Raw genomic sequence first — 26,158 nt, forward strand, 5'->3', positions numbered from 1 at the left:
TGATAGACTTCCCATGTACCACTTGCCTGAGCCTTTTTTTATTAAGAACTTCATTTGGCTCAGAATCATTACCATGTTGAATTTACGTTGACCGGTGAGTGGTTTTTTGCATCCATTTTATGTATCACAACATATTATCCTGGCCCCTCAAGAACCACCAAATGGTTGATTATTGATTTGAAAGTGTCTCGGCTTGGATTTCTAGGTTCTCTCTACTGAATTTAGAACTTCCATTTACTCTGGTATAGTGGTTATGTATTGATAATGTACCATAGAGTGCATGTAAACCATTATACTTAATATCTTGCAAAGTGGGTCGATTGTGGGGGTCATGAAATGTGTTTTCTTCCCCTGAGTTAGGTGTAAACAATGGACCTTCATTCTTTGTCTTACTGGAAACTGTGCTCCTATACACCGAACTCAGGCCCTTGCGGGTTTAGAAAGGGAGAAAATCATTAAAGTTCTAATGTGTCGCAATAAAGTTAATCATTATCCCCCAAAACTACAATTACAATGTTAAGTCGATTTCCTATAGTTATTGTATGTTAAGACATATCATGTCTACTGTCAAATAATCCTTTCGAGGTGATGTCATAGGTATCCAAATATAAAAAAATTGTGCATAACACACACCGTTCAGTGGCGTAGCGAGGGGGGGATATGTAAATGATGTAAACATAATTGCGACTTTCCTGGCTACCGCTCTGACACAGTTCGTATGTGAATAATTTTATACTTAAAGAATTTTACCACCTTTGTACATGATTCTTTTGTCTATTAGAATAAAACTGAATTTCTAATGAATGGTAATTTGGTGAAATGAATAACTTGGGTAGAGAATGTGTCCAACTCTTTGTTGGGGGTTTGAATTTTGCGGTCGCGCATAGGAAAAACATAACAAGCTCGGAGGGCGCTACATATACTGATTGGAATGGAACATGTGGGAACAATAATCTCGGTCGAATCGAAGCCGGTCCAAGTGATAAGTGGATTTATGGTAGCTCAGGACGACCCTAATTGTATTCTTGAGAAAAGAATTGCACTATGTGACTCGTCGTGTAATCTTGTATGAATATTTCGGAGTGCTGAAATGAAGCTGACTAATTCTGTCCGTTGTTGGGAGCTTCATACTTGGTTGTTATGAAGCTTACGTTAACAATCACCTACAGAGATGTGAAAGACTGTTTTTTAAGGGTTCCTTCTCTTGCGGCGAAGGATGTAAGTCACGAGGCAAATAGCGAGTCGCGTTTATGTTTTAGGTCTTTGTTAATTATAATTTGTTTTCAGGAAGAATTTGTAAAAGTAGAGTATGGATCTACGGGAACCTCATATTTCAGCGTGGCTCGTGGCCAAGCAGGCAGTGTGGATTGCTGGAAAGGTGCTGTGGGTTTAAACGCCTCGTACGCGAAGAGCTTGGGCTTAGGTGAAAATGAAGTTGTGTCCGTGACGTTCTTGAAGTCACTACCCAAGTTAACAGCCGTGAATTGCCTTCACGACAGCGACGACTTGGATGTCCTGGTAAACGAAACTATTCCTCGATTTGTTTGTGAGGTTATATAGATAGGCTAAGCTAAAAGCGCTACTATCTTTACCTAATGGCTAATTTTCAGTAGATATGCGTATTGAGATATTTTACTGCTTTTTTTCATGTTTTGGAAGCTTGCTTGCGCATTGAAAATTATTTCGTTGTAATAATTTGCAGCTTTAAATTAATCGTGTACCCTAATTGGTAGGAACTGTCAAGGGATCGCTTGGAGGAAAAGATATTACAACAGATCAAGGTTGTGTGGCCTGGGCAAACCTTTCCTATATGGGTTGGAAAAAACTTTAGCTGTGACATTCAAGTTGGTGAGTAATTTTCCCGTCGATACCTCCGGGAAACTATATTTTGACCTGAAAAAGAACGAAGTAAACAATGCAAAAAGCTAACAAACTAAAACATATCAACCACCATGGCCTGTACCTCAGCAGAAATTCCATGAAATAGGTCTTTTGCTTTGAATACTTATAAAAGATGGCCATTTTAATACTAGTGGTCATCAAAGGCAATTTTATCGTTCTGATTAGCACTGCTCATTTGCGACCATCTGTTCATGTTGCCCTTGTACGTTATTCTATTCCAGTTGCTTTAAAGTCTTCGTTCTTGAGCTGTCCATGTACTTGTTTCCTAATATATATTTTTTTCTTGGATGTGGTCGCTGTCAAAGTTCTCCCAGTAAGTCGTCAAATATTTGGTGTGTAGATGTAGTACAGTGGTTAGCATGCTCTACTTCAATGCCATGTGGTTGTAGGATAGAAACTCTTAAATTCTCAGTCTGCAAATACATGTCCTTATAGCCCTTTTCATTCATCGAACTAATCAGTGATGAATGCTAGATATTCTTTAGAAATTAATTTTTTATGGGAACTGTTTTCTTCACATTATATTAGTGAACTTGATGAAATAAATGATACCCTGAATGTGGCAATGACAATTAAATGCAAGCTTTGGTGATGTCTGGGAAGTTTGAGAGCATGAAGGTTGTGGCCAGATGAAATTTTGACATAATTAATAAATTGTTATGGTATTTACATAATTTTTGATGCATCATTTCCAAGCTGTTCCCCTTGAGTGAAACAAACATTTAATACAAATAATTTTCCAGTTTATATCTGTTGTATCAGGCTCAACTTTGTCAAAGGTCATTTTATTAATGAAAAGGCAGAACTTTTTTTATTCCACCAATTTATTTTAAGGCATGACTAGTTTCGATGCAGTGGCATCATCATCAGTTACAAAGAGTCGAATCGAAGGCATGGCTCTTATATCTGATTCAGGTTAGGGGGAGGGTGAAAGTGGGCATAAGGGGTGGACACTTCTAGGTAGGAGAGGGGGAGGAGGTCCCATGGATACCCTCACCATTCCCTTAGTCATCAACAACCCTTCAAAAACTCAAATCTGTCTTCCACCCCACCTCCTCCTCCCCTCCCCCTTTTCGAAGTGTCTACCCCTTCTGCCTACCTTCTCCCTCCCCCATAACCTGGATAAAAAAATATGAGAACTATGCCTTTGATTCGACTCTTTGTACCTGATGATGATGCCGCTGCATTAAAACTAGTCATGTCTTTAAATAAATTGGTGGAATCAAAGAAAATTCTTTCATTTTATTATTGATTCCCCCTTTATTTCACTTGACTAAATCAGTCGAGACACCGAGAAAAGTACTTACTCCAATCATGTAATGCTGTATACGTATGAATTGTTTTAAAATTGTTCAAGGTTTTTGTGTGTTTATGCTGATTACAATTTTTATTTTTTATATAAAAGAATTTGCAAGTGATTAAGTACCATGTTTAAGGTGCCTGGTCAAGGCAAATGATTCATCTAATTTTGAAGTTTGCTCTCAATGTCCACTTCCGGGTGGTGCCTTCACGGTGTACCCCTGGCTAGCTTAGAGTCATTTCCTTAAATAATTTATTTTATGTGCCCAAGAATAAAAAACCCAGCTTCTTGCCTGAGTTTGTCATTCAAATTTCATATACTTGATTGAGCCATTTTTTTTTTCTTCTTGGGTCTTGCTTTCAAGAGTTTTCAATCTCACACCTCTTCCATTTGCTATTTAATACATTTCATTCTTCCATGATTTACTTTTATCTAAAAACAGATTTACAAGCCTTTGCATTCAGACTTACTCCTTTCAATCCAGGATTTAAAAAAGGTAGCAACGTACTTCTTGAGAAAAGATTAGAACCATTTTAAAATCAAATTTCCTAATTTGTTTGGTATCACTGGAAAATTAACTTTAAATAGTAATAGTTTGGGTTAAGTTTTTAGTATATTTGTTTTTGTGTATGAAATTTCCTTTATGATTGAATTCCTCCCTAGAATACTTGAGTCCACCATGCTCTGTTGGCATCTTGTGGGATGGAACTGTGTTGAACCTACGGCCGAGACCCACTGTTGGCAATGCCTCTCAAAGGAAGAACCCGAAAACAGAGTCTCCGAATGTAGGCTTGGAGGTGAGAGGAACTGCAATATTACATGTTGCATGTCGGAACATTAGAACCTAGCTGTTTTCTAGTCTGCCCTTATAAATGCCCTTCCAGCCCTTTTCATTGATCGAACTAATGAGTGATGGGTGTTAGAGAATCACCTGGGCATTAGCAAGGTAGCAAATAGGCTATGCCAGGATTTGATTTTGCCTTTGTTTGTGCCTTGGGGGTGTCAAAGTTGGGTGATTAATGACGAGTACCAATTGCACTGAAATCCAAGTTGAATATTTTTCTTTTGATCGTTCCTATGAATATTGTGAAGGCTTTAAAATGTTTGGCTATGCTACGTAAGAAATTGTTTCTGCATTTAAAGTGCTGTCCCATTTTGTGCTCTAACCATCCCATCCTTGCCATCAATCTTCCTTATTTTTGTCAGCCCATTGTTGTGATGCTCCATGATGAAAGGAATAAATGAGAGGGCATTGGATGGGAGCGATTGGATGAGGTGATTGGAAAATAAACTTTGGGAAAAAATCTTCTTGGAATACATTTTTGTAGAGTGAAAATTGCTTTTGTTAATGACAAAATGGTGGCCTTGGTAAGGTAAGGTGGTGGGGTGAGGCAGCGGGGTAGGCAGGGTCGCCTGCCAAGCAAGAGGTTGCTGGTTTGAGTCCCACCTGAGTAGGTTGCTTGGTTGTTCGTGTATGTGTTATTGTTAATTTGTAGAAAAATCCTGATATGAAATAAAGGCTAATGTGTGCCGTTTTAAGTGATATGCAACCATGAAAAATGGAGAATAAGGGAGGGAAGGGGATGATTAAGTATGCATTCAGCTGATTGGAAAACAGCATTTGCTCTAGTAGTTGTCTTGCTGGACAGATAAGTTTCATTTGTAGATTATATTCAATAAATATTCTCTGTCCATTTTCGTTGAGGTTTATTGTCAAGCGACAGGCACTCTGCGATGAAATTCTGAGCTGTTCTACCCCTAATTCAGAGTCACAGTTTATGATGTTACGTTCCTGGGAAATAGAGACTATATTGCTGAAGAGACTGGTGATGTGAAACATTTAAGCATAAAATATCACTTTATTACGATGAGTATGAGGTAAAATTATCTCTCATTAATTCTTGGCCAAGTGAGGAAATATATGCTAATGAACTAACCGAAGCACTTAATGGTACAAACTTAAAGAAATCTATGAAGCAGTTTATGCTTATACAGTGAAACCTGTATTAAGCGACCACTGACGGTTCCACTGAAAAATGGTCGTTAAGAGGGGTGGTCGTTCAAAGGGGGTGCGGGTGTGTTTCTGACTGCATAATTTCAAGGGAGCAGATTTAAAAAAGATAGGTAACTACTGAGTTCACGCTTTACTTTAAGCGACATAAATCGCATTTTATTCAGTGATAGTTTTTAATTGCTGATAAATTTTACACAGTTAGTAATTTAATTAATATTAAATATTTTCTCACTACAAAGTAATGTAGTATATCGCACAGGAACATTTGCATTAACAGCAATCTACAGTAGAGATGATTACCTCTTTATTTTTTATAATGTGTACTATATAAATTTAAAAATTATACGCATATACCATAACATATATATATCTGTATTAAGCTGAATTTTGAGAAAAAATTTTGTCACTCTGGCCAAGGAAGTTAAATCTCACTTTGGAGCCTATGAGAAGTAAAACAAACAGTGTCAAAGCCGCAGGAACTATAGCATAAATCAAATACATAGTTATTAATAACGTCCACTCTTATGAATAATGACTTTAAACATACATCACAGTATAGAAGTTTGCTTTAGGTCCTTGCACTTTTTTTTTGCGATTTCAGTTTCCAACACATATTTTAGTTCTGTAAACAGTTCATTGATATTCTCGCTGTTGAAATCTGCACTTTTCATTGAATTGTGACACTTTTCTATTAATGAAAGTGTCTCTTGAGGGCTTAATCTTGGTTCTTCGTTTGGCACAATGTCTGAGTCATCTTCATCTTCAGTAATGGTTCCTTAAAATACAATATCATCGAAAAAGAGATAAGAAAAACAGAGTTAATAGATATGAAATAATGCACAATGTTATTTTTAAATACGTACTACAATAATTGAGGTAATATTGGTTATTAAAAATCCTACCTTTTGCTTCTTTGATGATGCAGTCCTCCCAATCACCGCTGAAATCATAATAGCAATCGGTGTGGTTTTCCTCCTCAGTCACCATTTGGCTGTACTCAAACCCTGCAGCTCGAGCCAAAACATCCACATCCTCTGATGTTGTCTCTTCAATTTCTTCTTCGTTGACAGGATCGAAGAAACCACACTTCTGAAAATATCTCACGATGGTTCGACTTTCAACATCTTTCCATGCAGAAAGCACCCATGACACAGCATCACTCACTTATCTTCTTAGCTAAATCCGATGCGGTGGCAACTTCATCCATCCGTGCAATCAAATGTTGCATCATTCGCTTTCTGTACCTTAATTTGAATGCCTGGATAATGCCTTGGTCCAGGGGTTGTAATTTTGATGTGGTATTGGGCGGGAAGAACTGCAGGTGGACATTGGTCAGTTTTATTTGATGAGAGTGACATGTAGCATTGTCCAGGAACAGGAAAATATTTCGATTTTGCCGTCTCATTTTTCTGTCAAAGGTCATTAGCCAATCCTCAAAAATCTTCGAAGTCATCCATGCCTTACTGTTTGCATACCAAGATATACCCAACTTTGTCATATCAGTATTCTTGAAGCATCTTGGCCGAAGAGATTTTCCAATCACCAAGGGTGACTCTTTTTCTCCATCAGCGCTTACACAGAAACACACGGTCAATCGTTCTTTGGCCAGCTTTCCACCCTTGCACTGCTCTGACTTAAGTGTCAGGGATTTAGATGGCAGAGTACGGAAAAAAAGTCCGCTTTCGTCCATATTAAACACATGCTGCTGTTTTCGGGTTTTGATAATCGCTAGAAGTCTCATCTTCCAATCACAGACCACTTCTTCACTTACGTCTCCAGATTCACCAGAAATCCCACGGAAGGTAATGCTATGCCTGACACGAAATCGTTCAAGCCAGCCATTGCTAGCCACGAAATCTTCATCTCCTAATTCTATAGCAAATTGCAAGGCCTTCTCTTTTATTAAAGATCCACTTATGGGAATATTTTTCGACCGTGCGACTTTAAACCACTCAAAAACTGAAGAGTTAATTCCTTCGTATTTTTCTTGCCGCTTTCTTTTCACTCCTCGGCTCCGGTCACTGTTTTGCCACTCTTTCAAAATTTCTTCCCTAGATTTTAAAATTCCGTTTATTTGGGTTTTCCCACACGTAAACAAATCCGCTAACCTTCTTTCAGATGAACCTTTATCTCGTTCTTCAATAACTTGAACCCTTTCCTCAAAACTCAAACAAACTCTCTTCGACATCTTGGACTCGGAGATTGTTCTTATATCGTCACTCAAAGCAAACTGCCACGACGTAAATATGAAGTGGCAGTTTTGCCCACGAAAGGACTCGCTGATTCACAATTTACAAATGTTTGAGCAAAAGAAAATACATTGTATACAAAACAGAACCCCTACGGAGAGGGTCAAGCCTACGAACCCACTCCGCCTGCCGTGACTAGAGGGTAATTATCCTCAACGGCCGAATTGTTCTGGTAAGTGCAGGTATAAACTGGTGATGCTTACAATGTAGACTTTCCTAGCAGGCTAGTAGAATTCCTTGGTCGCCTAATGGAGGGAAATTCCCGTGGTAGTGGTGGTCTTTGGTCGGGGTGAGGGGTGGTCTTTGAATAGGGGTAATAAATACATTGACTATACGGGCATCACAATCGGTTCCGAAGAAGACTGGTCGTTAGGAGGGGTGGTCGCTAGGAGAGGTTTCACTGTACCAAAAGATTTTTTTATTCTTTAAGTATTCTGTTCTTCACTGTTGCCGTGAAAGCTTTGCTATACATGGTCTAGAGAGCTGATGATGCTAATTCATTATGTTCAGGATGCGGTGGGTGTGTTGCTCTTTGTTCATTTGTAATCCTGTGCATAAATACATTGTAGTACGTGGTTATTGTTTGTGCTGCTAAAACTGTTTAACATTTTGGTTGCTTTGCTAAAAAGTGATTGATATCTGTAGAACTTAATAAATATTAAAAGTATTGCTTATGATAGGTGAAATTTGGTGGAATATACTTAATATTATCGATAAATGATAGTGAAAACCTTGTTATTTTTTATAAAATTTATTTGTGACCAGTTTGGACTCATAATATCATACTTAGATAGGTCATCCTTTCATATTCATGAAATAAATTTTACATAGAATGATAAAGTTTTCACTTTCATTTATTTATAAACATTAAAAGTATTTGACATCACAGAATCACAAAAAAACCTCTGGAAAACTAATTCACTGTGAGACAAGTATCATGTGATTCAGGCTCTGGCTCTCTCTTTCATTGTGTGCATTTCCTCGGCAGTTCCGAGCATGTCAAATGCCATCATTCCTCTGCACAAAATTGGGGGATGCTGGTGTAAGTATGCAGGATTGGCTGGATTCCTGGCCTGTCAAAGGGCTTTGGTGCCACGTCAGCTGTCCTGGGGCATCGAATGGAGTGGATACATATGTTGTGCCTTCAGAGGGCAATATCAAGACTCTGATCAAGCTTGCCGTCCCAAATATTCTTCTCTCCAAGCATGTGCGGACGGAATTGGGATTGAAGGGAAATGGCCAACGTGTCAAGGTCACACAGTCATCAAGCCCTGCCCCAGTGACCCCGTCACTGCCCTCTATGACTGTGGCTGATGCAGCATCTTCTTTACTGTGCGAGCTTGATGATGACTGTGGGACAGTTGCTTGGAAACCATTGATGATTGGGTGAGGATATATTAATTTCGTAAAATTTTTAAGCCACCATTTACATGTGCAGGACTCACTTCTCTTAACCTTTGAACACCTTGCTTACCTCTGTGGGTGTATTAAATTTGATCTTCTCTACTTCAGCAGCAATGAGGAAAAAGAGACTTTTTTAGAACCTACTTCTTATCTTTTTTCTACGTCAAAATATGCTCTTGAAATCTTTTTGAAACATGTTTCCATAATTTTGGGGAACAGTCTGGTGCCCTATAAACAGATATAATTTATGGATGAGAATTGAATCTAGCTTTAAATTTTAAATTTCATTCAGCAAACAATTCAATTCAAAATTCAATTTCATACCTGTCTCTTTCCGTCACTTGTCCATGTAAAATGTTTAGAATGGTATGCCCTTAAAGTATGCAATCGCATTCCTGAAAATTTTTGTTTAAGCTGCAGTCGCATGCAATAAATGGGGTTGTTCTATAAGACCAGAAATTGAAATTAATTGAAATAATTCTGTGGATAAAATGGTAAGGATAGTTATGATAGAACAAAATCTTCTCCATTAAGCCATTCTCTCATAAATTTAAGAAAACATAACAGCTGTTGTCCATTTTTTGAGAGTTGGTGACATCACCATAGTTGTTATTCATTTACTTGTTCAGTGAAAATCTTTCACCTAGGAAAGGAATCGCTCATGAGAGCATGGACGACAACTAGCTATGCAAGGCCCATGCTTAAGGTAGAGGAGTTCCTAATTCTGCAAACTCATGCAGAAGTATGTGATAGATAGGGAAACAGATAAATACTGGCATCTTTATTTTTCAATCTCATTCTCAATCACCAATAAATAAAATTTAAGTACTGTATAAGCACGTGTAAGAGGCGCACCCTTATTTTGAGCATCGGGGCTTAAGAAAAAAAATTTTCGGCATTTTTTTAATCCTATCGTGTGGTGTTGCAGACTTATGCCTGGACTTTCGACAGTCATCAAAATTTCAACTTTCAATACTAATAATTCACGTGGCGTTTTTCAGCTAAATTTACACGATATGTATGGTGCTCGGAGATGAGTATGTATTCACTTGTATTCATAACCTTATGATGCTTACTAGGCATGGTCGGATCGGATACCGTGGATCCAAATATCCACGAATAATACCCTGCACCTTAATGTATTTCGGATCCAAATTCGTCGAAGAAATTAAATCTGAATCTGAAATTTTCAATCAATACTTCTGTGAATGCAACGTCCCATAAGAGGGAATAGAAAGAGTTCCCATCCTTCTTTGCATACGGCATTGCACTATGATGCTTGTTGTACTCATGAACATTTTTTTTAAAAAGAGATTGACATTAATTGTTGAGAGAGGCCATTCCAAGATTCAACACAATGTGATGATGTGCTTATTGTACATTTTTTTATGACCCTATTCATACATATCACCCTCAGGCCAATCCAACAAATTATGGTGGAAGGATTAGCATCGTTGGAGCTTGGACTGCGTCTATCACCTTTGGCCGACTTATTCAACCCACTGTGTCAGCCGCGGCTCTCCCATAATGTCCTCATCTTTGGTAAGAATTTCTTGAAAACTATTGCTTGGTTTGGTGCTCTTTAGAAGCTATAACATTAAAAAAAAATGGTAAATGTTGGTACTACTTCCCAGGAACGAATTTAGTTTGTTTTTATGCACCATGAGAAAAGATTTGGTCGTTGAGAATATTTATTTAGGCAAAATTACATAAAATATAAAATTAGTAAATAGGGTAGTTTCCTTCATCAAAGAAAAGGAAAGGCATTGATTGTGATTCATTACCCACCATTAGTGTATTCATAATATACAAATTATTTGGTTTTAGAAATACTGGTTTAGACGAATGGCAATGATCAATTTTAACCTCATTTGAAAAAGGCCAGATTGGCACCCATGTGATGCCACTCCATGTGACGTCACAGGGACCTAGTTTCTATACGAGTAGATAGGAGTTTTACATTGTTTGAGGTTACCAATGCATGCATGAGGCACAGAGCTCAGGGAAACATGTCTTAAGGGGGTTGGTCGCGCCGCCTGAATACACCCCTGCAGAGGCTATCTGTTATTGTCTTCATCCAAACAGAAAAACAGACTATACCGCCGATTTTTGATAAAATATTTGAAAAAGGTGAACCTGTGCTTCTGTCTAACGAATATTTTGTACATGGCTTACGATTATATCAATTAAATGTTAAACTTGATCAATATTAGGGTTTTTTGAACAGATATCTTGGCATCCCATGAACCGATTAGGTTTTTTTGTTCGACAAATTCAATCTATTACCCTTTATATACCATAAGAAAGTACCATCATGTACTCAGTTACTGACGAAAAGCTACAAATTCAATAATCATGAGGCCATGCACGGCATTTTTCGTTCTACGCTCGATAAGAATCTTGACTAGCCTTTCTCTCCCGTGTCTTTCCCCTCCACTCCCCATTCCACCTTATTCTCTCGCCTCCCAAGACAGAGCGCCCGAAGGCTGGGAGGTGGGGGAAAACCTCTCTCCCCAGGTATCAAGTATCGTCTGCGCCCACTGAACGTCAGCCTTTCACCAGCCTTCGCAAACATTATTAGCTTGGTATTTTGTTTCTCAAGCCAAGGGGGCCGTGTGCAACAGTCGGCGGAATCACTGGAACACTTTTTCAGAGGCGGGTCGCTTTTAGTTTTTCGGTGAGAGCTATCGAGGAACAGTGTTCGTGCCCGTGATCTCCAGCGTGTGGGAAGGACGGTAATATGGAGGAATGTAAGAAGCATTACAGAAAAACAAGATATCGTAGAGGATACGTGAAAAAGAAAAGAGTCTACAATGTGCAGAATCTTACTCGGAGGAAAGATTGATTTTACAGAGTTAGCGTAATTTTTTTCAATGCATCTTCATAGTACTAAACAAAAAATGGCTCGGGGACCTATATTCAATTGGCTGTAAATGAGAAAAAGAGAAAATGTTTCTAAGTGAGCTATTCCCGTTACTACAGCACATTAGTCTTCAAGTGCTGTAAAAACGCAGCCAAATACATATCGTCTTCAATCACTTTAGAGTTTCAACTTTAGGAATGATTCAATACGTAAAGGTACGGCGAAAGCGACGGTCTTCTTATTAAAACGCCTTACTTCTTTAAATATGGTCAAAAATACGTCGTGTTTGGACTCATTCTTTTTTAGATTTTGTGCATTTATTTGATCTTCTACATTTATTGAGGTACAACAATAACTGCGATAAGTTATTGTTTATCGCCCTAATGCCCACTAGGTGACTCATATTAGCAGCCTGACTTTTGATAAGGGGGGACATCGAAGCGAGCAGTCACTGAATGTCTTCTACTGGGGAGTGGTGGGAGGAAATTTGATGCTCCAAAAGAAATCTAATCCTATTGCTCTCATGTTACCTCATATTTTTTTCTCGTGGCGGGAGGGCCTTCTCACTGCTCCCATCCTCCAAATTCATCCTTCCCCTCCGGCTCCAAAACCCCCTTCCACTTTCGACAGAGGCGACACAAGCGGTGGCTCCTTGCGTTATAAAAACCGTTAAAAACGTAATTTCAAATCGCGGTCAACCCCCTTAATAATCACCTATTTAAACTGGCTAAGATTGGAAAGTTTTCTTCATTTGATAAGGTATTAATAATCATTATTTAAGCCAAGCGCTACCAGCTAGCAGGGTACTCTGCTACCTGCTAGCATTTGCGTTGTATCAGCGCTCAAAGCCTCGCCTCAAGGTCACCTCAGTTGCGGCAGCGGGAACCAGGACGACGTCACATGGAGTTTTCCCATCATTAATAGTTAGTTGTTGCGTTTTCGCACATTTGAAAATTTTCACTTTTCATTTAAATGGGAAAAATAGATATCGTCATTTGAAAATCTAAAAGCGTGAAATACGTACACCAGGAGTAATAATCTTTCGATTTAGGCAATAAAAAGTAATAGGAAACCACTCTACTGTTGATTGTTAACTTTCTCAAATGAGGGAATGTCCTGATAGATCTATTATGATAAATGAATTAGGCAGGCCACATTCATTTAAGATAATTAGAATAATAATTGAGTCATTGATAGACCAACCATCCATTTTGAGCTTGAAATGTGGTTTGTTAAGAGCTCAACAGGTAATGGCTCCCTTCTCCTCTCTTTTAAGCTTGGTGTTCTTTGTTTCAGGTCCACGTGGCTCAGGAAGGAGCACACTTGCACGGGAAATGGGCAGTCAATTGTCAGGTGCACCCCACTTTGTTCACCTGTCCACCATCTCATGTCGAGGGCTTGTGGGTAAGAAATAATAACCCCATCTGCTAATCCCAATGTAATACTGTAGCATGGAGTCGTCAAAACCTGTTGCCTGAACATCTAGAACAATTGGTTTTTCTGTAAGAGAATTTGAAAGTATCAAATCATTTATTCATAGTAGTATTCTACCGATTAGGGTAGGTTTCCATGGAGTACAAAAGAAGTAATCTGGGAGCCTCCCATTTCTTCCAGCACTGCCTTATTTAATTCAGTGGTCTACCCTCTTTCAATCTATCTAAAAATCCTATTCTCTTCCTTCCCCTCCACCGTTTACCTAACATTTTACCCTCTAACACAGTTTTCAACATCCCCTCCCTGCTAAGCACACGCTCCATCCAAACCTTCTGCCTCCTCCGTATCTCATCTAAAAGTTGCCTCTCCTCACCCGTGTCCTGCACTTCCCCTTTCTCCTCCTCTCTGTCCATTTCACCATCTCCATACCCACACCTCGAATGCCTCCAATCTTCTCTCATCCTCCTTCCTTAGTGTCCACGTTTCCGCACCATGGAGAGCTATACTCCAGATCAAACCCTTCACTAACCCTTTCTTTAAACTTACTTAATGATCCTCTCAGAGGCTCTTTCCTGTTCATGAATGCCTCCTTTGCCAATGCAATTCGCTTCCTAATGTCCTTACTACTGTATATGTTTTCCTCCAATGTGTCGCCTAAATAGTTGGATTGCTCTACCCGCTCAAGCTTCTTCCCACCTACTTCTATTTTGAGTCTTACATTCCTCGCTTGTGATGCGTTACAAATCCGCATTACCTCGGTCTTCTTGTGATCAATCCTCATCCCATATCAAATCATAGATGATTCGTTTATGTATGAAATCTTTATGAATTATTGCAAATGGCGTTACTCTGGGCTCTACCTAGCATTTTTGATACTTATATTTAAATTAAAGTCGATATATTATTAGAAGTTAATTCATTTCAATTGTGCTTATGGAACTGTTTAAGACACGTTAATTTTCATTCATCTCCTAATTCTGACACTTTCGCCATTAACGTTCCTCATTATCTTTTCCATTTTGCATTAAGCTAAGCGTTCAGAAGAGAGAATTCGCTAGGAGACTGGAAAAATGAGAATGTGTTGGTGCATGCATTGCCAAATTGCCTGTTGCAGAAATCACCATTCTTGACTCGACTCAACTCATTAGTCAACTCGAGATCAAATAGTACTACTTGCACATCCCTACTGCCTGCTCTTAGTCAATAATATTATGCATTAAGTAAAGAAATCAATGGTGGATATTAATTTTGATTTTGAGGGATGCGATCATTAAGATTTTACCACAAAAAGGGAAGGATCACTTGATCCATTGCATCAAATGAGGTCTTCTTTTGCCATTCATACTGTACACTTCTACTTATTAACTGTATTATTCCTCTTGCTAACTGAGCATATCAAAGCCATCTGTGTTTATTTATTCAATTCTTATCCTGTGAAACCCTTGCCTTGACTACCCCCAGGGCTTGAAACATCCAGGATATGCCAGTCAAAACTTATTTGATCATCATTGTTTTTATAAGTATTGATTAAAAACGTAGTTTTGCAACAATATAAGTCTTGTGTGTCTCATGGTTGGAAAAAACACTCAGAAATTTTAGCCTCAGAAATCTTTGGATTTTTGTCTATTCCTCATAAAATTACATTTTCTCATGTTGTACATTTATTACCCTCAAAGTAATTGCCATTAAATTCCCTGCAGACTTTATGGTTAAGTCTTAGGACTAGAAATTTTAAAAATATTTTGCTTTAAACATTGTAAAATTTAAAAAAATCTCAGTTGCTTAAAATTGGTTGTATTTCAAGATTAATGTCTTGAGAACTTATCGACATCTAGAGCTCATAATTTTTTCAACTGTAGAAAAATAATGTTTTACTGGAGCAATAATGATATTGATCTCATAAAATGGTTAGTTTTTGCAGAATGAGCAAGAATCCATAAGGGATATAAAAATTTTTGCACATTTAACCTCCCGACGGAGGTCATACAGATATGTATCTCCGAGTCATGAATCTTAAATTTTACGATTGTTACTTATCTTTACAGCACACCAAAAAATCAGGACTAAATGAATTAATGCATGAGGTCCTCCTTTTTTTGTATCAGTTTCAACTGGCATTGGCTGTGACTGAGTTTTGGTATTGATTCACAACACATTTAAAAAAATACATTTCTTTCAGGGAAGAGACCCGATGTGTGTGGAAAGATTCTTAAAGAATCAGTGGAGGAGTGTATTGCGTGCCAGCCATCTATACTCCTCCTTGATGACCTTGACTGTCTTGCACCAAGGGTCAAGTCCTCTGAAGAGAATACTCCTGAAGGCATCCACTCTAACAGGTATACACTAACGAGGAGGGAGATATTATTTCGAAAAGTATTGAGTGTTGGCAGGTAAAAAAAAATGTCTCGTTGGAATTCATTCGCTTTCATCTTGCAAAATTTTATTTTATTTATTTATTTTCATTTATTTCCATTCCACCAAAGACAACTCTTTATGGCCTTTTACATTGGGGATATTAACATGTTAACAATTTTACGTACACTAACAACCATATCGTGGATAGGGGTAACTTACCGAAGTGGGATTCGAACCCTCGACCTCCTGTTTGGCAGGTGAGGACTTTGCCCCACCACCACGGAGGCTAGCAATTTGAATGAGATCTGGTGGTGACACGTGAGGGACTTCCCTTGTAAGTCTGACTGAAATGATAAATAATGAGAGATATTTTGTGAAACGGATAGATACAGGAATTCCTTTTTCTCCCTCACAATAATGGACTTCAATAAATGCAATGTGGGACTCTGTAATCAAATTACTCCAGTATGCAATCTCATTTTTTTCTATTTTCTTTGTGAATGTTTGGTGTCCTTGCACCCCAATCAGAAACTTATCAAGACAGCTTGCAGAGCAGTACATAAGTTGTTCACCTTGCTGTATTTTTCCTTAAAACCTTATATCTAACTGCTTTGCCATTGATATAAAGTCTGGGAAATTGAAGAAACGTGGACTGGAAATTAGGAAAAAGTCAGGGAAATTGAAAATGGGCTGTTGGTATGAACCCTGAATTAGCTCTGTGGCTGCAATTGAAATGGTATGTAAAGGAAATGAGCAAGGGAAATGTAATTATAAGGGTCGTTAGAGCATTATAGGATGCAATCTATAATGTTGTTGTGTCCACCCTCATACTGTGAAAGACAGTGCTAGATTTTAAATTGCAGTTAAACAAAAGTCATTCGATTATGGTGGCTAGGATTAATGTGCCATTTTGAAAATTTCCTATTAGTAACTTTCACCATACTTGTAACTGTAACTACAGTACACTCCCGATTATCCCAATGGCTAATGATGGGAAGAGACAGCACGAATTATCGGAAAACATGGACAACCCAAACTTTCACTCAAATGTCTTGGAATGTTCATAATTTACGTAAAACAAACAATATATTATGATTTATGCAGTTATTCTTCTCTTCTTTATCTATGCAAGAGTGCTTCCCAGACTCAATGAGAGCTTTCTTTGCCAGTTCACGATCTTTTTAGTGGTGATAACATGGTTGTCTTCGAATTAATAATGCTCCATGTCCGGCCTGGTTTCGAAATACACACATGGGTGGCTGTATGATCACGGATGAGATACAGAAAAGTGGTATGCACGAATGCACAAAACCACTGCTCAACGTCAGAAGCTACACTGTCAGGCATCATGCCACGTAGTCGCATCTCGCACTAGTTGCCCAGGTTGCAACTGCTGCATGACGTGTATCCGTGATCAAGGAGCAGGGTCGCGCACTGCGAGGCTTGGAAAACAGGAGCACAGTGCTCCCGTGAATGCAGCTAGCACGTGATTGTTTCCGTTTTACGATAGGGATTCTAACGGAAATAATAAAACCGATGTATCCTAGCATTAATGCAGTAATTCTGGTTATTTTGCGTCCGTTTTTTTTTTTTAATAAAGATCGCGGAATAAGTTGAGTGAGAGTGAAAATCATGCACGGATAATCTGCAATCCGGATAAACCGCAGCCGGATAATCAGGAGTCTGCTGTAGTTACTTTTGATAATTTTAGCCAGTATTTTTTACTGTTTACAAGTTACTTCAAGTGACTGCAAATGAGCCTAGTTACATTTTTTTGTACTTTACCAATCTCTGGTGGTCACCTTGTCCTGATCGTGTGAAGTTCATGTACCTCTGGCAATACGCTGTGGTTCAAATCTCCAATCTGTGTGCTAAAATCTCTGGTATAGCCTCTAAACACCCAGGCCAAAATCTTCAAAATTGACTCTATGAAAGGGCCCCGAATGTGTGTACCTGTGGCTTAGGTCAGGGTAAGCTTAACATATCCTAAAAAACATTCAGGTTGTAGCACTGAATGAGTGAAGTGCTTGTGTGAGGTCAACCATGCAAAATAGGGAACATTGTATAATTGTCTTGCAATCGTCATCTACCTCAGTGTGAAAATAAAAAATAGACGCTACGAAATGCGATAAAATGTTATCAAAAGTGCGATAAAATAAAAATGAAAGTGCGATTTTCACGTATCTCTACTCGTTTCCTAATGTTGCGTTGATGAAGCAGTCTTGCAACCTCTCCCCTGTGATTCTGTTACCATTTGGCTGTGGTTGGATGTGCTCATGGGGAGGGCAATATTTTTCTTCTCAGAATCGGTGAGCTGGTGTCGAGGGTGATCATGAGCACTGTCCATGCGGATTCTTCTGATCGAGTGGTATTCATAGCAACTGCCCTGTCCCCTGCTAACCTGAGTTCCCTGTTGGTGTCTCCTAGAGGAACCCATATCTTCACCTCAGTTCTTGCTGTTCCAGAGTTGGATGATGTGAGCATATTTGTGAAATTGTCATAATTCATAGAATTAATTGAATAATTTCTTGAAAACATAATATTGTAGACTTCAGTCAATCTTTGTTTTTCTCAGCAAACATATTTCTCTTTCAAAGCCTTAGGCCCAGTTTCACCAACACGGATAATATTCTCTATAATCTCAGTTTTCAAAAACTCGGTTAAAATTATTATCTCAGAAATGTGAGGACCGTGTTTCACCAACGACGTTTTATCTTAGTTTTCAAAAACCGAGATAATCAGAATAAATGATTTGGCTCGTACGTTTTTCATAACTCTGACGTGGGAAAAACAAATGACTGTAAGCAACCGTATGATATGGAATCAGCTTTAATAAGCCGGTAAGTGTACAATTTAGTACAGGGTGATAAAATGAACAGCAACAGTATTAATATAGGCGATGAGAGTTCGAAAAGCTCAACTATTAATACATAATAATAATTTTTTCGTGTAAGGATTTATTAATTTGCCTTACCGAATACCACGCACGGGTAGTAAAAAATAAATAAAAAACAAATAGGGGAACCGCGTTTAGCAAGAGCAAGGAATGCGAGAATATTGCGGTAAAAAAACTGGTAAGCACCTTTGTTTAATGCATCGTTATTTAAAAATGAAAATTTTTAATTTACCGAGACTCCCAGATTTAAACAAACACAGTTCTTGGTTATTTTGTGCTACAATAATTAATTACGTCTCACATTGGTCAAATTGCGATTTTGAAGATAACGATGCTGTTACATAGGTTTTAATTCAGGAATAGGACAGAGATAAAAGGTTTTTGTATATATATATGTAAGAAAATTCAAAGAAAGGCTTGTGACATTTATGAATACGAACATATTTTGGCAAGAGTTGTCGGAATTATTGGCTCAAGAGGAGCATAGGCATGGGAAGTTTAAGAGAAAGAAACGTGAAATTTCTTTGACAAGGGGAGATCACGTACCCCATTATGATGATAAAAAATTTTCCTCATGTCTATGCTTGCTACAATTAAAATTATTCATATACTTGTCGCCGTATGATCAAAGCGAAGACGAAAAAAAAGCTATGCATAAGTTGCAACTGCAAAGGCTCGAACCCTGATACCCTGGGTGAGAGTCGACGACGGTACCACTGCACCAACTACTCGAGATGGAAAATGTCGTGCTATTTTAGCATTATACATCATTATTGAATAAGGCTTGTTAAAAGTACCGCATGAAAATTAATTAATTACAGCCAAACTAAGGCTCATTCATTAGAACCACTACCAGTTTATAGATGTGTTCGCCATTCCGAATGCTATAAAATATACGGCATTGGAAACCTCCGCTTCCCCTTGTTAGTAAAATTCGTCTTCTTCGATGAGAGCGAGAACTGCCTTTGCAGTTTCATATGCCATTTTGGGATGAGTAAATAAATGTACTTCACCATATATATTAAAATAATCTGCACGCTCATTTATCCATAATGAACGTGGTCTCCGAATAGAATGTCGATATTCTTCATCGCTGTCATTCGTATTTTCCGAGAGCTGATGAAGCTGCATGCGCGCCATGCCATCTGCCCTCAGATTAACTCGGATAATAAGCTTTGGACTGCGGAATATCGTCAGTAAAAGTATAAACCGAGATAACAGCCCAAAACCGAGTTAATGCATCTGGTGAAACACGATTGTTGTAATATCTCGGTTTTTGAGAATATTATCCGAGTTAATTCAATTATCCTCGTTGGTGAAACTGGCCCTTAAACAAAGAAAAAAGTGCTTAGTGAAATAGTGTTTCAGATCAGAACTTTCATTTATGGAGCTTTATGATGACCTGTGAAGTCGAGCATTCCCTAAGTTTTGCAATTTCACTCAATCTTGAGTTTTGCATATTCTGAGACCTGCATCAATCTAAAATAATATGTAAATTCAAGGTACATGTGAACAGCATTGGTTGTGCTTTGGTACGTTGCAAATCCAGTCATAATAAAGGATGGGTTTTAGAGAATGAGAGTATTGTTAAGGATCTCTTGTACTCAGGGTAAAAAAGTTTGCTCAAGTATTTTCTCAGAAGTTAATTTTTTTGTCCTTGAGATTTAACTTAGGGTTGAAAAATGGTTTACCCAGAATACTCTAAAAATTTCAAGGTGATTGCACAAGCTGTAAGCAAGTAATATTTCATGAAATCAGCCAAAATCTGGTGGAGTGGTATGCCCTCTTAATGCTCTTTTTATTGCTGATTTCTCATACACGTTTTTTGCATCGGGTACACTTGATTTCCTGAATTATATTAGGAAAAAACGAGTTATAAATGTGTGGTGAAAGGAAGCTCAATGATTTTTTTCCTGGGTATGTTGCCGAGTCATAAGGAAGTGTGTGTTCTTATGTATTTTAAATTTATTTTCCCTGAAGGAGCTCAGAGAGAAGATGCTGGAGACGATGTTGAGAGGGCTAGGAGGAAATGGAGATCTTGGCAATGAATCTGGAATGAAAACATTGAAGGACATTTCCCTGAGAACAGCTGGGTTTGTGGCTGTTGATTTGGCCGACCTATTGGAAAGAGCCAAGTTTGATGCCCTTAGGAGAACTGCCATTTGCAAAGGTGAGTGCAAGAGTTATGGAAACAATTGACTTTTATGCCAGTGATGGAATCTTATGCTGTACATTGCAATTATCACCGATCACAATTTTGGGCATGGCTTATCTTTTTAAGCCACGACATACACAACTGTTAATCAGTTCAAAGATACAGTATAGTAATTCCTCTGACAGAAAGAGGAAAAGTAATCATTATTTTTTAAAGAGTAGAATGTATAAATCAAGGTACCATCAAGTGTTGAAATTTTTTAATTGTATTCTAAATAATTAGAGAAGTGTTAGTAATCTGCATAATTTTCATCTGACTTTCTCTTGTAAAGCCAGATTTACGGAGAACATTTTTCTAGTATTTTCATCTTCATTGAGTGTCCTAAAAAAACAGATTTTGACACATTCAGGTTCTGGTGAAAACTAGCAAATTCAATGCTTTGATTGCTCTCGAACTACGCTTAACAAAGGAAAGGAATTTATTAGATTTTCCTCCGTAGCAATTTTTCTGTAAAATCCCTTAAATGGGAACTCCTCTTCTAATAGCTTTCTATTGAAAGTATTTCCTGTTAAGATAGTTGCTTACTGGTTTTCTCGTATTCACTCTCATTATTGGATACTAACAGATTTGTTTGGTTACTGGACTTGAGTTCTAGGTCACTGCATTTTCTTTCTGGGCTATTTAATGGTGTAAATTTTGCTTTTGTGTGGAGAGCGTTAAAAGTGGACATCTTTCGGAGGAAGTAGTTGATAGTGTCCTCCGTGGTATTATTATTTAGGTCAAAATAGTGTGATGATTGCCGTTCTTTTCTTTTCCTCATGTGTGAATAGGTGAGCTGAAGTCTTACAAAACATGTGGAAGGTTTATTGAATGTCATGTAATTGAGTTACTTACATGTATAAATAGGTTACATATCATCTCAAGATGCTACTCATAGCATTGAAAAGACTTCCTTTGGTCGGTAATATCCACTCCATTAACAATATTTCAAATATTTCAGGACTGGTAGTGTCCTGGAAAATTAAGCTTCCCCTGGGAAATGTGGAAATTTCAGGGATTTTTTCATTTCTTCATTGTGGACACCCTTTAAGGTTTTTTTCTTCTATACCTAATTCGATTTTGAAGGGGAATTTAAGCACCCTTAACCTTCACTGGATTTATATCAGATAATTTAAATGTTTGAGTGGAAAATGATGAAGAATAGGGTGGTTTCCTATTATTTTTTTATTGCCTAAATCGAAAGATTATTACTCCTGGAGTACGTATTTCACGCTTTTAGATTTTTAAATGACGATATCTATTTTTCGCGATTAAATGAAAAGTGAAAATTTTCAAGCGCGCGAAAACGCGACGCGTAAGTAGGAATGATGGGAAAAAAGTCCGTGTGACGCATTTCTGGTTCCCCCTCCCGCCTTGTGAGGTGACCTTGTAGAGGCTCTGAGCGCTGATACGACGCAGGATGCTAGAGGGTAGCTGAGTACCATGCTATCTGGTAGCGCTTGGCTTAAACAAGGTTTATTAATACCTTATCAAACGAAGAAAACTTTCCGACCTTAGCCAGTTTTAATAGGTTATTATTAAGACATGTTCCCCTGAGCTCTGTGCCTCTTGCATGCATTGGTAACCTCAGGCGATGTATAACTCCTGTCTACTCATATAGAAACTAGGTCCCTGTGACGTCACGTGGAGTGGCATCGCATGGGCGCCAATCTGGCCTTTTTCAAATGAGGTTAAAATTGACCATTGCCATACGTCTAAACTGGTATTTCTAAAACCGACTAATTTATATATTATGAATACACTAATGGTGGGTAACGAATCGCAACCAATGCCTTTCGTTTTCCTCGATGAAGGAAACTACCCTATTGAATATAATCATGAGATAAAATAAAATGATGTCTTAATAATTTTTCGTGCTTAGGAAAGGATGCTGAGATTTCAAATCAAAGCTTGGAATCTAACCCAGATGAGATTCTGCCGGAAGACCTCGAGTCTGCATTGTCTCGCACCAGTCCCATTTCCCTGCATGGGATGCAGCTGGATGGCGGGGAACGGCCTGGAAGCGGTGGGGAAACCCTGTGGCTAGGGGTTGGAGGCCTCTGTGATGCCAAGAAGAAGCTGGAGGAGATGGTGCTCTGGCCACTCAAGGTGAATAGTAAGGATGGAATTTGATTCACGTCAATACCAGCAGTATCAAGAGTATCAAATCAATTCCACTATACTAGTAATTCAATACCAATATATAAAGTAGAAATTCCACTTTAAGAGCCTGCTTGGTAGCAAAACTATGCAAGAGAATGTTCAATTTGCAGAACCTCCATTTTATTGTTTTACAAAGTAAATAGCTGCTCTTCCTCAGTGGATCTCCAGAAATTTGGTCTCTACTGTTTGAGTGCTTTGAGTGTGATTATAGTCATAACCTGGCATCTGTATATCCTCATCAGCTCTGTGAAGGATCCCAGGATATTAACCAGATTTTCTTTGAGGGGTCCCATTAGCCTTGCAAAGGATTCTATTTGGGTTGTGTGTTTGTGTCTGTGGAGGTCCCTGGTGGGTAATAATCCCATAAACCACCAGAGGAGCGTATTCTGGTGTAGAGGCTCTGGTTGGTACGTACATATTTTAGAATCTCAGTTCCCACAAATCAACACTGTGATTTTCTTTTTTACTGACGAGTGGTGCCAAATTTTACAGCCATTGGAGACTCTTTTTTGACTTTTGATCTATAGAGGTTGTAGAGCTCAATTCCCTTTACTTAGCATAAAAATACTTTTGGATTGGAAAATAGGTTAGTTCCCAGTTTTTTTCTTGTCACTATTGATATTTGATTATTTGCTGACAGCACTGTCATTAATTGTGAATTAAGTGGACCCTGTAAGATCCTATCTTCGGATCTAAACAATGTTCATGCTTGGAGCCAAGAGTGGGGGCTTGAACATAATCTGAGTAAATACATGGCCATAGGTTTCTTGTGTAGGTCGTCCAATTATCCCTGTGTATATGTTGTGGATACACACATACACAGGGATGTGTTGTTAGCACACAGGTGACAGACGTATTCAATGCAGTGCTGTATTCCATTTTTTTTAACTTTGATAATGCTAATTTTATAATTTAGCACCTCGCAGCTGTGAAGCTTATTTTTCTGTCAATTCTAATTTACATTTATTAATAATTTTTTCTCTATACTGGGTGTAACACCATAAGCTGCTAGAGACTTGAAAGCTATGCTGTGTGCTTACATTGCTTTAGCTGCTAACAATAGATGTCTTATTGAGGGACATGAAGAACATCCTATTAGAACTTCACTCAGTTACTAGGCCTGACAGAATTGATAAAGTAAGAGATGTATGAATGCATAATAAAAAATGTATCATTTCTTTTCAGTATCATCAGCTCTTCTGCAACCTTCCTCTGAAACCAAGGCGAGGCCTTCTTTTGTATGGACCTCCTGGTGTAGGGAAAACTCGTCTAGTATCCTCTTTGGCAGGTCACTGTGGCTTAAGGCTCATCAATGTCAAGGTATGTCCCTTCCTCTCTCTCTGTACAAGGCTTGTTGGACCTGATTAGTTTGGACTTTTGGATTTTATTGCATGGCATGAGTGTGAATGCTGGTTGCCAAATTCAAATGAAAAATTCTTAAGGACTCTCAAAATATGATGTACCTTGTTCCTATGTGACTAGGTTAAGTAGCTAAATCTGTTGAATAAACTTATTTTCTGTATCCTGGTGACCCCAGTAGCCTTAATATATGCCATGGAGCCCACCTACAACAAACCCGCTTATAACTAAGTCCCGTTTTTAACAAAATGAAAGCCGTTCCCCATCAAAAATGGCATTTTTTCCTCGAAAAAATCCTGCTTTTCACGAAGGCATACTGAAAGGAGTCCCGCTTAAGATGAAGTTATTCTCACGGCAAGATATATTTTCAACCTCTTCTAAGCTGTTGTAAAACATAAACATAATTTTATATTTGTTTTGGAGAGCCCTCACAATATCCAATTATTTTTGTCCATAAATGCTCGAGGAGAAATCTAGCATTAGTTCCAGAACTTCTAATCGCAGATTAGAACAACATGTGAACCCCCACCGCTGCCATGGGCTGCTGGAAACCCATCTCTGTAATGCACCGAGCAACTCCCACCTGGCAACTTTTCCTCTACTCCTCCATCAAACCTTGTTCTCTCGTGTTCGTCAGTCTCTGGGGGTTTTCTTCTGGATATTGCGCCGAATTACCCGAGTGCACAATCGCACAGCCGCTCTTGTGATATTGAACACTATGGAGAGTGATAAGGGAAGAAGGAAATATCAAGTTTGAACAATTGAAATACTCATGAAACACATAGAACAATTGAAATTTTCAAGGTCGGTAGACGATGAGATGAATGAGACCAATGTCACAAAAAGGTACTAGATTTTACTCAGTACTTTATTAAGTAGATTAAAAAATTGAGAGAAGATGGAAAAATCTAGTGAATGTGTGAATTAAGGAGATTATAAAATAAACAACTACTCTAAAAATGCAGATATTGATGAGCCTCTACTTACGTGGTCCCTAATTTAAAAAAAATGCTGAATGTCAAAATTCCCCCTTCCTATTTCCTTACTGGCTTCGTGTTGCTTTTCCTGAAATCCAAGGCTGGGTTACCTCTTCCATTCAGCCCAACTCTTTCCTCTCATCTACATCTACGTACTGCCCTGCAAGCCATCTAAAAAGGTGTGTGGCAGGGGGGTGTTAGGATACCAGCAATCTATGCATAAAAAGCAAATGCTCAAACAAAATTGTGGCTAACGTATATTAAAGTCCTTTATGGCTTGGGGGAAAGACGAATTGCCATTTCTATGCATTTGGCAAAATATCTCTCTTAATTTATTGCTTCTGTCTTACCTGGAAAATAGTAGGGCTCTAAGATGATGTTCTCCATGTCACTCCTAAAGATATCTATTCTCAATTGTTCAAGCAATCTAAGCCTTGCGCACAGCTTCCAAATCTCAAGCGGCTCCCAGCCTAATAGGGTAGTTTCCTTCATCAAAGAAAACCAAAGGCATTGATTGCGATTCGTTACCCAGCATTAGTGTTTCATAATATACAAATTATTTCGTTTTAGAAATACCGATTTAAACGAATGGCAATGGTCAATTTTATCCTCATTTGAAAAGGGCCAGATTGGCGCCCATGCGATGCCACTCCACGTGACGTCACAGGGACCTAGTTTCTATACGAGAAGATAGGAGTTTTACATTGTCTGAAATTACCAATGCATGCATGAGGCACAGAGCTCAAGGAAACATCTCTTAATAATCACCTATTAAAACTGCCTATGGTCGGAAAGTTTCCTTCGTTTGATAAGGTATTAATTATCCTTATTTAAGCCAAGCACTACCTACTAGCAGGGGACTCTGCTACCTGCTAGCAGCCAGCATCGATGCGGCGCACAATGTCCTCGCCCCAAGGTCACCTCACACGGGGGCAGCTGGAACCAGAATGACGTCACACGGGCTTTTCCGAGCATTCATACTTAGCCATCGCGTTTTCGCGCGCTACGAATTTTTCACCTTTCATTTAATCGCGGAAAATAGATATCG

The 26,158-nt window shown here is 38.5% G+C and overlaps 1 protein-coding gene across 1 annotated transcript in view; it reads left to right on the top strand.

Annotated features, from left to right (window-relative positions):
- Positions 1-905: 905 nt before the first annotated feature.
- The window catches only part of LOC124156494 (peroxisome biogenesis factor 1-like), a 35,376-nt gene continuing 10,123 nt past the window's right edge, over positions 906-26,158 (top strand). Inside the window, exons 1-12 of the mRNA XM_046531067.1 lie at positions 906-1,218; positions 1,288-1,518; positions 1,734-1,848; positions 3,866-3,999; positions 8,454-8,851; positions 10,287-10,411; positions 13,029-13,136; positions 15,346-15,502; positions 17,826-17,997; positions 20,398-20,587; positions 22,494-22,720; positions 23,960-24,094. Coding sequence (XP_046387023.1) covers positions 1,141-1,218; positions 1,288-1,518; positions 1,734-1,848; positions 3,866-3,999; positions 8,454-8,851; positions 10,287-10,411; positions 13,029-13,136; positions 15,346-15,502; positions 17,826-17,997; positions 20,398-20,587; positions 22,494-22,720; positions 23,960-24,094 — 2,070 coding nt within the window. The 5' untranslated portion in view covers positions 906-1,140. The remainder of the gene's footprint in view (positions 1,219-1,287; positions 1,519-1,733; positions 1,849-3,865; positions 4,000-8,453; positions 8,852-10,286; positions 10,412-13,028; positions 13,137-15,345; positions 15,503-17,825; positions 17,998-20,397; positions 20,588-22,493; positions 22,721-23,959; positions 24,095-26,158) is intronic.

This window comes from Ischnura elegans, chromosome 3 (assembly GCF_921293095.1).
Source record: "Ischnura elegans chromosome 3, ioIscEleg1.1, whole genome shotgun sequence".
Classification (NCBI taxonomy): domain Eukaryota; kingdom Metazoa; phylum Arthropoda; class Insecta; order Odonata; family Coenagrionidae; genus Ischnura; species Ischnura elegans.